General features: G+C 42.1%; 1 protein-coding gene across 20 annotated transcripts in view; it reads left to right on the top strand.

The window, feature by feature from the left end:
* Positions 1-1,283: 1,283 nt before the first annotated feature.
* Positions 1,284-15,539, top strand: part of Nsun6 (NOP2/Sun RNA methyltransferase 6) — a 37,660-nt gene continuing 23,404 nt past the window's right edge. Inside the window, exons 1-5 of one of the 20 annotated variants that reach the window (XR_015640830.1) lie at positions 1,284-1,684; positions 3,229-3,384; positions 7,504-7,583; positions 13,468-13,577; positions 15,189-15,342. Coding sequence is in view for 15 of the 20 variants with exons in the window: in NM_001107367.2 (NP_001100837.1) it covers positions 1,610-1,684; positions 3,229-3,384; positions 7,504-7,583; positions 13,468-13,577; positions 15,189-15,342 (575 nt within the window). In the remaining 5 variants the exon portion in view is untranslated. 20 annotated transcript variants of the gene reach the window in all.

Here is a 15,539-nt window from a genome sequence, read left to right as displayed (position 1 = left end):
TATAAAATAGCGTGGTGGGCAGAGTCGTCATTTTTGGTGGGGCAGCTGTCCATCCTGCTGTAAGTAAGCCTAGCAAACTATTTCTCCAAGATGGACTTGTCAGGTTTTTCTTTAGCTACCGCACTCTTATTGGGGGGTGGTGGTGGTGAATAGATGTTTATGTCCCTTCAGGCATGTCATGAAACACTTAAAACCTGTGTCCCAGACATTTTCTTTTAGTTTCCGGTGATGAGGTCAGGAAAGAATCCCATGCACTGACCACAGACACATGATTTTGTGGGAAGACTGGGTACTTGTTTTAGAAACCGGCCTACTGGTCCATAGCCTGTTTTCTTTCTTTCTTTTCTTTTCTTTTCTTTTTCTTTCTTTTTTTTTTTTTTTTTTGAGGTCATGGAAAGTTATTACAATGCCTGGAGCTCTGTTGTACTCCTTGAAAACCGTTTATAACCACTGTGCTGAACTGTGGCAGTGTCTTATGGAATTTTCACCTAGTAAAGTCTTGGTATGTCATAGAAAGGAGCAATTATACGTAGTTTAAGTATTCACACTTAAAAGATTAAAAACAAACTAAACAAAAACCTTCTCTCTAGTTACCTATGAGATATGGCCCAAAACAACAAGAAGCACAGAACAAACCAACAAGCAAACCATATGCCCCTCAGCAACGAAGACAGAACTGTTCATAATGTTCAAGTATAAAACAACTGACTGACTTTGATTAGTTATTTTTAAACCCTTTTCACCTCATTGCCATCAGGAAAGGCTCTCTTGTGCTCTAAAGCACGTTAACTAGGAGCTTCATGGCTAGGTGAAAACACTATTCGGGGATTTTAAGTTGTACCAGAGTACTCGCGGGTATTTGCACATTTAAAAACCATGGGTATTAGGGTAAGAGAGATGGCTCAATAGTTAAGGGCACTTGCATAGTGCCCAGGTTCCATTGTCAGCACCCATATGATAGCTTACAACCAGAATGTCAGTTCCAGGGCATCAAACAGGCAAGCACGTGGTGCACGTGTATGCATGCAGACAAAACATTCATATTCTTAACATAAATACGTCTTTGAAGTAAAAGTGTCCGAGGGAGGCCTCCGTCGCTACTTGCACTGAGGACAATAAATGGAAACCTCCCTGATTCAGATTAGTGAGGTAGCCAGCTCAAATTAGCATTCAAGAGGCTCGGAGAACCTGCTTCCACTAGGCAGGGAAGAAGCACCACCTTCAGGGGGCAGGACTGGAAGTGATTGGCAGATGCAGGGTGGGCAGCCGGCGCCGGAAGTGACGAAACGACTTTGGAAGTGACGAGGAAGCGACTTTGTGTTCCGAAGCTGGGGCGCGGTTTTGGAAAATAGTGTGTGGGAGTGGACGTGCTGTTTTCCTATCTGCACTTAGGTACACTTGTTACCAAGCCGCGTTTGGCGCAGTGTCGCAGTTCGGAGCTTTCTCACGGCATCCCCGAGAAGGACAAACCTTGGGCCCCGCTCACTCCAGAACTCAATCCCGAAAGGCATTCTTGTGCTCGTCCATTGGCTGACAACGCTGTAATTCGGAAAGAAAGAAAAAGACTGCTTTCCAACATTTTCTTGGACAATTACAGCAGAAAAAAAGAATGTATGTATTTCCAAAGATATCTTTGAGACCTGAAGTTGAAAACTATCTCAAAGAGAGCTTTTTGAACGAGGAGGTAGGTCACGTACATAGATGTTTGCAAAATTCAGATACAACTTTTGGGGAAGCAGAAAGAAAGCTAAAGAGTAATCTGTTCTTAGTTTTGGCCACTCGTCTATTAGAATCTTTAAAAACAATATTTTTTTTGGTCACCACTGATGCTTACTGAGATGGAGATGAGTATATGTGCTCACATTTAGATGTAAAGAAAAAGAAAGTGTTACATGCCTGTCAGTGCCCTTAGTACTGAAGGGGTAACACAATCAACAGAAGTTCCCTGGCCACACAACTCACTGCTTCCACAGTAGATAGACCTGTTCCATTAAAGCTTATGCTCTAAGCTTTAATTACTTACTCAGGTGAAAGGGGCATAGTGAGTGCCTCTTTAAATGCCATCAGTTGTTTGATTGCAAATTGTTACATTTTGGTTTAATAAATTTTGGTATAGTGATTTGGTTTCAGTTTTAAGAAGGGAGACCAGTCTAAGCAGTCCTGTTACTCATCCAAACTGGCAGAACTGTCAGACAACTAAAGCTCAGATGTAATGATTAGAAAAAAGGCAGGTTAGAAGTCTGTCTGTCTGTCTGTCTGTCATCTATTCTATCTATCTATCTATCTATCTATCTATCTATCTATCTATCTATCTATCTATCTATCTATCTATCTATCTATCTATCTATTGATCGAAGTAGGGATTCTCCATATAGTAGTGGCTGTACGGGAACTCTGGTAGTGAACTTACTGTGATCCACCTGTCTCTGCCTCCTGAGTGCTGGCATTATAGGCATGAAATCCACCGAACCTTGGTGGAAAGCATTGTTTTTGCATGGGTTTCCTTGAAGTAATTCTTACGGATAAAGTTTTATTCTATGAAAGTTGAATAGGTTATAAGTACTTTCCAAGATTGTCTTGGGACATCAACCTTAAGGGGAAATCACTGCGTTGGTTTGGCATGCAGATCTTAAAAAGAGTGCTACTGATTACTGGCTATGCTTAGCACAGAAATTCCCAATGAGTGTTGATTGCCTTCCAGTGAAACGTCCCTGCATGCTCTAACTATCTTACCCTGCCACCCCTTGGCAACTTGGATAGTCTTCTAAATGTTTGCTTTTCTAGCAAAATTAAATCCACTTAAAATGCTTTTTTATTTTTGAGTGTTATTGGAGCTGGGATTTTAAAGCTTATTTTTACATCTTATTTCCGAATCTTGTTCATAGGATAAACTATATGGAAAGAGAAAATATGTTATGCTTATCTCGAGAGGCCTTATGAACTATATATTAAGAGAGGAAAGGGGACATTCAGTGGTCAATTTCAGCAGGTGTAGAATGATGAACATTATTTTATGAAGGATTGATGCAGTTTTTAATGTCATCCCCTTTCCAAATCCACAAGGTATGACAGCTTAAATAAAGAAAGGCCATCCCATTTCTAAAACAGTTTGGAAAGCAAAGAAGTAATATCAAGCAAACTAAATCTTATGTTTACCTTAACATTCCTGAAGTATGTTAAGACTGATGGCTACACACTGACATTGAGACCAGGGTCTTCTTATTGCAGGTTGTGTCTGCTTCGAGCCAACAGGAAGCAGAAAGGAACTTTGAGACTCTGCTGCTTCGCCTGTCACACCCTCCGTTGTTCACGACTGTCAGAGTGAATACGCATTTAGGCTCAGTTGAGCATGTCAGAGGTCTGCTGCTTGAAGAGCTTCAGAAGGTCGGTGTGAGTGTGGGATGCTGGGCAGTCATACTACGATACTCTGCCACACTGTGAGCCATAGAACCCCATGGGTAATCGGGTAGATAGTCTGTAGGTTTCAACTTGAAAATACCCAGAGTTTACTGCTCTCAGATCATTTTTAAACACACATAGTGGAAGAGTTAAAGGAATATATTTTAGAAGTAGATGTTCAATTAAATAAGATACATTTATATGATATGTTGACAGCATTTCCATGGTATATGCACACCAAATATATGATATTTAAGATTTTTTTTAACATTTATTTTATTTATTATGTATACGTCATACAGCTTTCTGCCTGCATGTATGCCTGCAGGCCAGAAGAGGGCACCAGACCTGATTATAGATGGTTGTGAGCCACCATGTGGTTGCTGGGAATTGAACTCAGGACCTCTGGAAGAGCAGACAGTGCTCTCAACCGCTGAGCCATCTCTCCAGCCCCGATATTTAAACGTAATATATTTAAACTCAAAACAGCACCATATTAAATAAAGAAATTTAAACATTTGTGGATATTCCAGTTGCATAAATAAGGAAATTAAGTTATGAAAGTTGTTTTATGGTTATATAATAAGAGATGAGAGGTTGGATTGAGCCTAGAACTTCTGATTCTAAATTTATTAGACTATTAGTACTTAGTCTAAGTTTCTAAGCCCTCTGGGCTTCATTATTAAACTACAGACAGAGGTTCATTTGATCCTTAAGCCCACTTGCATAATGAGCGGCGTACATTAATGATTAGGACTCATTGTACATTTAAGATGTGTTCAGAGATATGAGGATACCTGCTAAGTAATTGTAGAATTACACGTATTTTGAAATATGTTTTGGAGTGAACCAGTGAGTTTATGGGCATACTTACAGAGCATGGATGAGGTCCTTACTGGAAAGTGGCTGACCCTGAACAGCTGCCTCTGCAAAGTCCTACCCCACCATGGTTTAGAATAGGATAGAGTCACTCTAGCTAAATCAAGAGGAGGGACCATTGAGGCAGCTCAGTGGGTTGGCGTAGTTGCTGCATAAGCCTAGTAACTTGAATGGGAACCAGAACCCACATAAAGGTAGAAGGAGAGAACCGACTCGGTAGAATTGTCCGCTGACCTCCACATACACACCTGCACTCACACACACAAAATAATAGAATAAATCAAAATAAGTAAATCTGAGCAGTGAAGCCCAAGTGAGTGTCCCTGGATAGGGAAATAATAGACTAGAGCCTAGCTCCAGAGGGAGAGGTGTTCAGGAGAGTGAGACTGGACACTTCCTTCTCCTTCCACTCCAGACTCTGCATGTGCCAAGAGTAGCTCAGAGGGGAAACCAGTTGGTGTTCTATGTGCCCATTTCTCTGGTCCACTTACTGGGATTTAAGAGTTTTAACATCCCTTAGCTAGTGAGAAGGAAGAAGCTGGTACCTTTCTACATTAGAGTTGGTAAGGTAAGATAATGAGACCTCTGGAAGTCTTGCCATCTTGTAAAGAGGTATGTGGAAATGTACAGTGTACCCCAGTGATTACACTCCAAGGACTACCTGGAAAAGTAAAACGTGTGTCCACAGATTTCTGGCCATGAGTTTACATGGCAGCATTATGTTTAGTAGTGAACAGGAGATATAATCTATCTAGTAACAAGTAATTAGAGAATGTTCATGTGGTGAGGTACTGGTCAGCAATGTAAATAGTTAGTAATATGAACAGTAATGTGTATTAACCTCAAGACCTGAGGTAAGACACAAGATACCACGTGTCGTATTACATAAAGTGTTTAGAAAAAGTAACTTAATACAGGAAGATGAATGGTTGCCTAGGATGGCAACACAGGGTGCAGGCCAATGCTCTTGGGGGCCTTTCCTGGGGGTTGGAAGTAACCTGAAACTGGTCTGGGGTGCTGATTGTGCAGTCCTTTAAATGTATTTTTCAATACATTTCTTGACCTGTTTGTGGAATGTGGGGAGTGTATGACATAAGTTATACCTTTGAAAGGAGGTTTTAGAGAGGCAGGGGAGCAGGGGTGGAATGGTGTGGTGGGTAAAGGTGATTGCTGCCAGGCCTGGGGACCTAAGTGTTCTCCTCAGAACCTATTGTAGAGCTGACAAAGGCCCCTGACCTCCACACGCACACCTGGGCATGTGGTCTTATCGCTCCCAGTGGGCAAATAAAAGTAGAAGAAAATTTTGTTACTGCTTTAAAAGAGTAAAGGGTAGAGGAAAGAAACTGAGTGCTATCGGGCCATGTGCTTGGCCTGATAAAACAGTTGTTTGTGTTGCTATGTGGGGCAGTCACTTGCATGGTTTTCTTTTCATGTCAGGTTCACTTGTTCTGATGGAAAAGTAAAAGAAAAGTGTTGACATGGCAGATTTGTCTCGATGTAAAATAATTTCTGTAGGGCTAAGCACAAATGCACAGTAAAATTCCTGTCCTTGGAAATATCTCTTTATTGTAGTTTCACTATATGCCCATCAAAGTGATGAAGCAGAGAGGGAAGGTAAAAGGTTTGGATGCAGGGAGAAAGGACTTGCAGTTCAGCCTGCTCATCAGTCATCTGCTGGGCGTACTCAGTCTGAAATGTCCTTTGGAAGGAGTCACGAGACGTGTTGGCTTTGTGAACTCAAATAAGGAATTTTTTCTCATTTTTACATACTTCTAATGGGTGTGGATTCTGCCACGTGACAGTTAGTTTTATTATTACGCTTTCAGGTAGTATGGGAGCATTAATAAACAGCCTTCATGCATAAACTTGTCAAATATTTGCATATTTTCTCCCATAGACTACACATAGTGCCCAGTCTAGTTCAGCCTGCATTAGAGTATGCCGGTTCATATTCAGCAACACATTTTCAAAGAAAGGTGTCCCTGGTTTACGTTGATTGGTAGTTTTATGTGATGTGGATACTGGCACTAAAGATGATCTCAAACTCGTAGTGTATCTGTAGAACTAGAAAGAAATGCCACAGTGACTCTGTGTGGTAGGCCAGGAGCTTTTTGGCCCTGCATGTATTTCTAGTCTAGCCAGCTAAGTACACTAGATTTTGAAAATCCTGGCCTTCTAATAAAAGTATTTTTGATATCAGCAAAGTTGACATGGCCTCTAATGTTGGTGGTATGTGTTAGTAATTTGACAGTATAGACCAATATCTTTAATGTCTTGTTCTGAAACTTTAAATGACTCTCCACGCGTAGAGTTAGGATTTGCAATGTACCGCTTACTGGGTAGCTCAGATGTCCCTTGGACTCATGGTCATCTTTCCTTGTCCTAACTGCTAGGATTGCAGATATGCGCCACTGTACCCAGTGCCTGTGTGTCACTATAAATAGAAGATATGTTTTCAGAGTAAATCACTTAAGCATGGTTTGTGTTTTTTTCAAATTGAACAGTATACAGAATTGAATCCTGTAAAGAAGTCAGATCTGGGTGTGGTAGCCTGTGCCTGTAACTTCAGCTCCTACAGAATCTGAGACAGGAGGATTGAAAGCTTGAGGCAAGTGTGGGCAATGTAGGGAGATTCTAACTCAAAATTCAGCACTTGCTAGTATGTTCGGTCCCGAGCACTCCTTCCCACTGACGTCAGGATAATACTGACTCCGAGAGGAAATGGTTAGAGGTGTGTTTACTGTTACCGTAGTCCACGAAATATGTTGAAATAGGCCTAAGTCAAGCTGCCTGCAGTGGGAGATGGTGATACGGAGGAGCCTGCGAGGTTTACCACATGCACTGGGTGCTCTCTCATGTGCACGATGACACAGAGAAGCCTGCGAGGTTTACCACATGCACTGGGTGCTCTCTCATGTGCACGGTGACACAGAGAAGCCTGCGAGGTTTACCACATGCATTGGGTGCTCTCTCATGTGCACGGTGACACAGAGAAGCCTGCGAGGTTTACCACATGCACTGGGTGCTCTCTCATGTGCACGGTGACACAGAGAAGCCTGCGAGGTTTACCACATGCACTGGGTGCTCTCTCATGTGCACGGTGACACAGAGAAGCCTGCGAGGTTTACCACATGCACTGGGTGCTCTCTCATGTGCACGGTGACACAGAGAAGCCTGCGAGGTTTACCACTGGGTGCTCTATCACTGTATGTGTGTTCTTAACAGCAGTTTGGTGGATCCAGCATTCCCGTTCTTCAGCATCCAGCCCTCCCGGATGTTCTACTCATCCCCATGACTGGACCAAGGTTTGTGGCTCGTTGCTTTTCCTTTATTCTTGTAAATTAAAATTTGTCCCAAGATGTTTGCTCGTCGACTGTACGGTCTGCATTCTTAGAGACTCTGCAGAGCCCGAGAGACAGATCTGTGGTCCTGTACTTTCTGCTCCACTGCATCCTGTGGAGGAGGAGCAGGACTATACCTGACCACCTTGAAAACAGTGCATCTCCATCGTTTACTGCAGCGAGGACCTTCGTCCTCACTCTTCAGACTCTCACTTAGGCTTCTGTTGTAAAAAGATGTATTCATTTTTATCTGAAGTGCACAATAATTGTCAGCCTGTGTGTATGTGCACCATGTGCATGTCTAGTGCCTGCAGAGGCCAGCAGAGGCCTCAGGTCCGCCAGGGCTGGAATTATGGGTGGTTGTGAGCCGCCACATGGGTGCTGGGAACTGGACCTGGGTCCTCGACAGGAGCAGCCAGTGCTCTTCCCTGCTGAGCCGTCTTCCCAGCTCCTGTTCACCCAGAGTTCTATGAGATTCCAGGGTTACAAGGGTTTTTTGAGTTACAATAAAGAAATATTATATTTTATAATTGAATTTGTAAAATTTTTTTTTCTTTTCTTTTCTTTTTTTTTTTTTTTTTTTCGGAGCTGGGGACTGAACCCAGGGCCTTGCGCTTGCTAGGCAAGCGCTCTACCACTGAGCTAAATCCCCAACCCCGAATTTGTAAAATTTTATACTTAACAGTTAAGCCAAATTACTTGTTGACATAATATTATATCAGGTATGGTTCTCCTCATTTACATATTTGGAAGATGTATTTTTGAAAACTAAAAAAGAGCTTCCATATTCTAAGAATGCTTTTCTCAAGTAGCACATTAAAGACCCTATTTATTCTATAAAGTATTTAAACTTGAGTTATGGTAAATAAAAAATACTCATGTTGCTAAAGTTTTGAAATACTTTTTATAGTAACAAAATGATTTTCTAAATTATACTTGATCTATGTTATGAAATACTAGCATACATATATATATGCATACGTACATATATATACATACATACATATATACATGCACATATATATATGTTTTACATTTTTTATGTGAATGCAAAATTGCTGTTATTAGGTCCAGCTTTCAGCTGTCTCTCGTTCTGAAATAATCTTACTTTCATTGAATTGTGTGTGTGTGTGTGTGTGTGTGTGTGTGTGTGTGTGTGTGTGTGTTTCTCTTTTCACTGTCTGAGGTATGCAGATCAGCATGCTGGACAGCACAGCCTGGCTTCCAAGGCTCAGTCCTCCAACCTCAGCCTCTCTGCCCTGGGGTCCTGGGCATGGGATCCAGGGCACGCCTCCACACGCTCAGTTTTAGTTTGTTGCTGCTGTTAATGAATAGAATTTCAGCCTTTTTCCTTTTCCTTTATAAAAAACAAGACAATTTTTTCATGGTTGTCAAAGTGATGCAGTGACAATTTGAGAGTTATGTAAACAGGTCTGCAGAGTCCACTCATGATGTGAACAACTGTTCAGAGGTTTCTGCTTGCCCTGGACCTGAACGCTGTTCCAAGAGTGGCCTGGCCCTTTGCCAATAGTTTATCACATATGTTGTCTGTCTCCCTGCTTTGTTTTGCTCCCTTCTCAAGTGGGAAGGAAAGCGTTTGTGAGCTGCAGGATTGTGGGGAGAGAGACTTCAGTAGTTGATCAGAACAGTGCGTGGTGGATTGTATAGGTTCATTACGAGTTAGCAGTTTTACCTGCCTCTAACTAAATGTTATCTCAGAACCCTTCCACTAATTGTTTCCTAAACTAAAAATGCTTATTATGATTTTGTATTTTCATTGTTCTTTCTTTCTTTTTTGTATTTTTAAGTGTATTTAAAGATAAACATTTGAAGTCTTTTCTCTTTCATGCCCCCCCCCTTTTTTTTTTTTTTGGTTCTTTTTTTCGGAGCTGGGGACCGAACCCAGGGCCTTGCGCTTCCTAGGTAAGCGCTCTACCACTGAGCTAAATCCACAGCCCCTCATTCCCCCTTTTAATGTGTCTTTTGCTTATTAAGATTACTCTTGTGGTATCTTACAGGCCCAGGCTCCATTGCACAGATTCTTTCTGCATGTCTCTCCTTTAACTGAGTATGTGTGTGTGAGTTGGGGGGAGTGTGGTATGGGGAGGAGGGAGGGTTTGAGTGTGGAAGTCACAGGATAGCTTGCAGGAATGGGTTCTGACCTTCTACCATGTGGGTTTGAGGATCAAACACTTCTGTGCACTGAGCCATCTTACTGTGCTCTCTCCTTAACTCATGTTAACACTCAGGTCACAGGAGGTTCGCATTTGTGCTGTATGTAGCACATATAGGTGTTAAAAAATGAGACCTCCTTCAGTCGTTCAGTTTACGTCAGTGAGCCTTGGCAACGGAGACTGCTAGGACTGCCTCAGAGAGGCATAAGGAGAGTGTCCTTAGAGCAAGAAGAGGAAGGCCGGAGGCCACAGCAATGTGTAGATCTTTTATTTCAGGTACTTAAAGATGATTGGTAATTAGGTTGGTAGGTGAGATAGGGAGGGCAGGGCTGTGCTCCCTCTAAGCAGAGAGATGCGAAGGCAGGCAGATGTGTGGGAGCCTGGGTGTAAGTGGCCGCTCAGCTGCTTCCAGAAGCGCAGGTGAAACCCAGGAAGTGGAGAGGCAGGCTGCGAATTGCAGAAGATTGTTTTGTTTCTCCTGAGACTATAACACTGAAGACTTGGAAGGAGGGCGTGATTAGAGCTGCAGCTTAGAAACATGACACTAGCAGAAGTTACTCACTAGTGTGCCCTGAAACAAGGTTTGTGGTTGTCCTATACGCATTTAAAAGCAAAGGGGAGGTTTTATCACACGGTGATTCACATAGTAAAGGTGTTGATGAACTTAATATAAATAAGTTTGTAGCCATATATTTGCCATTCATTTCATTTCTTAGATCAGGTTAAAAGTGAAATTACAAGACATATTTTTCTCAAGAAGATGAACTGCAAAACTGTAGACAAGCTAGGAAATTGTTACAGTCTTAGTTCCAAAGATACAGCAAACTTGATGATCTGAAACCATTTCTGCTGTACACTTTTGGGAATTGTGTGCAGAGAGAGTAAAGTCCTAAGCCAGTGAAGACCTGAGTGTAAGTGAAGAGGGAATGAGAAACTACAGGAAGAGCTGGAAGGTCGGGAGCTAATATTAGGGAGCTGGGGTTTGGGGAAAGGCAGCTGTTGGCTGGCTGTCCAAATGGAGGGGCTTTGGATTTAGCAATGGGGTAATGCTGGCCGTGAGGACTATCCAGCAGTCAGCCTGAGGTAGTAACTGGAAGGAAGGCCTCTCACTGTAAGGTCAGGTTTGAAAAGGAACTCTCCTCAGAAGTTAAAGCAGTTACAGATCTTCAAAGCCTTGGAGTTTGTGTTCCTACTGAGCTGTCTAGGAACCTTCAGTCTGGGAAATTGCCACAAACATTTATTTTGAGGCAGTTCTTCAGGGGCTGTGTGGAGTCCAGGCCGACTTGTGTCCTTGCATGCTTTGAATCCATGTCACTCACTTTTCTCATCACTTCCCATTAAGTGAGAAGTCACCCCACCACAGGAAATGTCGGGGAGAATTCCCCTGAACCTTAACAAATTAGAGCTACCTGGTAAACACACAATGACTTCCTTAAAATGATTAAGCATAAAAGAACTAAGAGGAAAAGCGGGTTGATACAGAAGTAAAGGGTTATTGAGATTAAGTGTTGTTTATAAGTTAGATTTAAAGCCAGCCTTTAACTTTATAGAGTTAAATGCTGACTCTGAGGGAAATCACCTGCAATGGAGCAGAGACAAAGAGCTTAGAAATACTGAGAGTAGAAACAACAGTTAGCCTGGCTCCAGATGTGAAGAATAGAACTAATTGGTCAAAAACAGTAGGAAGAAAATGTAAGGAACAGGTATTCTCCACAGTTGTTGAAAGACAACTTTAGGAACTACAAGCCTGAACCCCAAAGGAAAAACACAAAACAACCCCACCACCATCAAAAAGAAAAACCCAAGTATGAAAGCCTTCCAAAAATCTGTGTAGACACCTCAGATGAAACCACTGCCCATCGAATACTCTACAGAATAGGCAAGGCTGACAAGGCAGGAATGGGGAACTGAGGCCTTGTCTCACTTCAGGGCTCCTGAGACCTGTCACACAAACAGAGCCATCAGCTTGCAGAGGGGTGAGGTTGTGTAAGGCTCCTGGTCCGTATAGTTGCTGCAGTAGGAAATGCTTGAAACCAGGTAATAAAGAGGCTGGCAATTTTAAGACTAAGCCTGGCTTTCCTGCTGTAGTGTCAAGTGAGCACAAGAGTGAGAGCCCATTTCTGCAAACCCCTCTAGAGCAGCATCCATCCGGTCATGAAAGCAGAGATCCTATACTACAATACTGTCGTCCTGAAAATTGCATGCAAACTTACAGAGACACTGGATCATAGCTCTGGGTCTTCTAGCTTGGTTATGTACGTATATCTCATTCAAGACTGAACATGAAAGACTTGCTGTCATACCCAGACCTTAAGGTGTACGTAGGCAATAAATACTGCTTGAGATCTGTTGAGTTTGGAGCTCCTGTGGTTCATCTATGGATGGTTCTATCTATGTAACTAGAAATGCCAATGGTGAATCTCAAAAGAATACTAAGGATACTTTGATGTTTCTTTGGTTTTTAGTGATTTCATTATTGCTGTTCAGGCTGCTTCTTAAAAGTAAGTTCAAGTTACCTTCCTGATTCAGCTTCCTGATTTGCTGGGTCTACAAGTCTCATAGCACCGCGACTAACCGTGGGTTACGATTGACAGTTAGCATGTCAGGTGAGTAATACACGGTGGCCTGTTCTGCAGGTGAAGGAGTGAGCCTCCTTAGGAAGGAGGCTCAGGGTGAGCAGTGTCAGCCCATGGAGCCAGGCCAAGGGGACATTGACAAGGGTTGTGAGATCTGCTCACGGGGGAAAGAGGGAAAGAAACCATAGAGATTACTCCACAGTGACTGGTGACAAACACAGGGGAAATATTGCCATCCAGAGATGCTCAGTAGACATTTGGTGCTCAGGACTGTTGTTGAGAGCTGGGCAGGTGAAGACCTTCTTGGTGTCAGAAGCTTTTCCCTTTTAGGATCCATGTTGGGAGTCTAGTGCTGTGAGAAAAAGTATCTGGATGTGAGACATTGGAGCGCTCAAGGCCAGGCAGGAATGAAGGAAATGAAGAAAAAGGATTTCTCTTCCATTTAACTGGAAATGTTCAACAGTATTTTCATCCCTGTTGTAGTTTTCATGCTTCAGGGTTTGAAGGCCAAATAGTGTGTGTAAGCCTAATGCTGTTAGGAAGATAAACAGTACTGCTTGTTAAGTGACCAAACCGCTCTTCATGCCGCACTCCTGCCGCCTTCCACCAGAGGGCTCCCTTTTCAGGTGTTTTTATTTCTCGCTCTCGCTCGCTCTGTGGTGGCGGGGCGGGGCAACTCACACAAATCAGATGTCTCCTATCACGTAGAACCCAAGAACCCAGGGGGATCAAGTTCAGGCAGCAACTGCCTCTACCAGCTGAGCCATCTACCCTGTACTTTTGTTTTCCTTTTTCTCAAGTATCTATTCTTTATACCTTTTCCTTTATGCTGTGCAAATGGCTGCTTTGTTTTTATCTTTTCTTAAAGCTTTTTCTCTGTGGCTTATTTAGGAAAATCAAGACTTAACAGGGTGTGTGTGTGTGTGTGTGTGTGTGTGTGTGTGTGTGTAGTCTCTTTAAATAGTATTTTTATTCTTTTAAAGTTTTATACATTTATACTGTGTGTATTGATTGTATTCATCCACTAATATCTCTAATAAATAGATACTGAAAATATTATTCTTTAATTTTTTTCTTTCTTTTTTTTAATGTGCCTAGGAAGAATATAGAAAGACAACAGTGTGAAGTGATTGTTGGTGCACAGTGTGGCAATGCAGTATTAAGAGGGGCCCATGTCTATGTTCCAGGAGTTGTATCAGCTTCAAAGTGTAGGTATACGATTGAGGGCCGTCTACTATTCCTCAGTGTGATGGATTGGAAATTTACATAATTAACTCTGCCTCTATTAGATATTTCCTGACATTTTCCATGCAGGATTTTATCCTCTAAAAATAAACATTATAATAACAGCTTAACTATTTGTTTAACACAATGCAGAGTCACTTGGGAAGTGACTCAGTGGTGAATTGTCTAGGTCCCTCTGCTTTGAGCTCCCCTGTGGCAGATTATCATGATGGTGCTAATCGGGGTGTGATTAGCTTGCCTGGTATTGGCAGTATTCCTTACGACATGGGGTTTCCTTAGGAAGTGGGATTTCATTAGGACATGGAGTTTCCTTAGGATGTGGGATTACCTTAGGACATGGGATTCCTTTAGAACGTGGGACTTCGTTAGGACTGGGATCCTGGATGCCTGGGGCTGGAGAAAGCAAGCATTTATTAATTGCTCTCTGCTCTTGACTGAATGTAATGTGGCCAGCAGTTTCAAGTTCTTGCTGCTTTGGTTTCCCCAGTGATGAACCGTAACTTGCAACCGTGAGGCAAATTGACTTTTTCTCCTTAAGTTGCTTTAAGACAGGGATTCACAGATCTTTCTGTCACTGTTTGCTTTTCCACACAAGAACTTCCGTGATGATAATTCTCTGGGGAACAGAGAAATACAGAACATAGAAGGGTAGTGAAGGAAACTGAATGTTCAGTGGTGAAGGACACTCGAGCAGAGGACCAGAGCTCCCCTTCTACTATGCTAGGTAGCTCACAACTGCTTGTCATGCTGGCTTCTGCAGTACCCTTTGTGCAGTGGCACAAACATAGGTATCCTTGTGCACATGACACAAACATAGGTACCCTCGTGCAATGGCACAAGCATGGATACACATGTGCACACAGACATATTTTAGCTTTCTTACAGAAGGTGGTGAAATTCCAGTTTGTACTTCTGATTTCAGTGCCTTAACAACCTCAATCTCCTTTCAGGACATTCATGAGGGTGACATCCAGAATCCCAGACAGTGGCATAAACCTGGCATTCTTCATGGACCCACCCTGGTAGTGGTGAATGGCTTGTGCTTAGCTGATGCAGTGGACCCTTACTGGGCTTGAATCAGAAAGCACTAGCTTGGCTCTGTAACAAATGTGTTCAGTTCCTGGACTTCACCTGTCCTGTGTATGATGATCTGAAAGATGATTGCTTGATGCCCTAGTGTGGCTCTGGTTTCTTTTTTAGATATATATACTTTTATTGAATCCTTTTGTAGGCAACTTAAATGTTGAGTATTGAGTCATGATACTAAAATTTATATAACAACTTTTACTTAGTATTAGGTTTTGGGGAAATAAGTCATATAGATGATGCCTCCTGTTTAGTTGGAAGATTCAGATAGGATGTTTTGAGTATCATTCCTGTGTTTTCAATGAAAAAATGCAACGTCTCCAGTTAGCTGTTAGGGAATACTTAAAGGCTAAGAGTTGAGTGGCTTTTGGGGGTTATGCTGAGATAATAGGCCAGTTTGTATCTTATACAGATAACCATTTTAGCTTGAAGGATTTCACTAGTCTGCTGAAGCACAGGTTAACAGTCTGATTTTCTTCTTTCTTTAGTTATGAAAGCTGGAGATGTCGTTTCTGTGTATTCTGATATTAAAGGGAAATGTAAGAAAGGAGCCAAAGAGTTCGATGGAACTAAAGTATTTCTGGGAAACGGAACTTCTGAACTAAGCCGCAAAGATATCTTCAATGGGTTACCTGATCTGAAGTATGTCACTGAACTCTGTAGGGGAAATAAATTCCTTTTTGTGGTTCAAAAAGCTCAAAACAGTGAAAAGGCATATTTTGTTACACTATGTAAAATTTTCCATGACCTCAACTGGAAAAATGAGCCCATATTTCCATGATTTTTGGAAAGAGCTCCTGTTTGGTCAAAAAAGGTAAATAGATAAAAAACCAAAGCAG

The sequence above is a fragment of the Rattus norvegicus genome, chromosome 17 (assembly GCF_021556685.1).
Source record: "Rattus norvegicus strain SHRSP/BbbUtx chromosome 17, alternate assembly SHRSP_T2T, whole genome shotgun sequence".
In the NCBI taxonomy this organism is placed as follows: Eukaryota; Metazoa; Chordata; class Mammalia; order Rodentia; family Muridae; genus Rattus; species Rattus norvegicus.
Note: the sequence above shows the minus strand (reverse complement) of the source record. Positions and strands in the feature narration are given on the sequence as shown.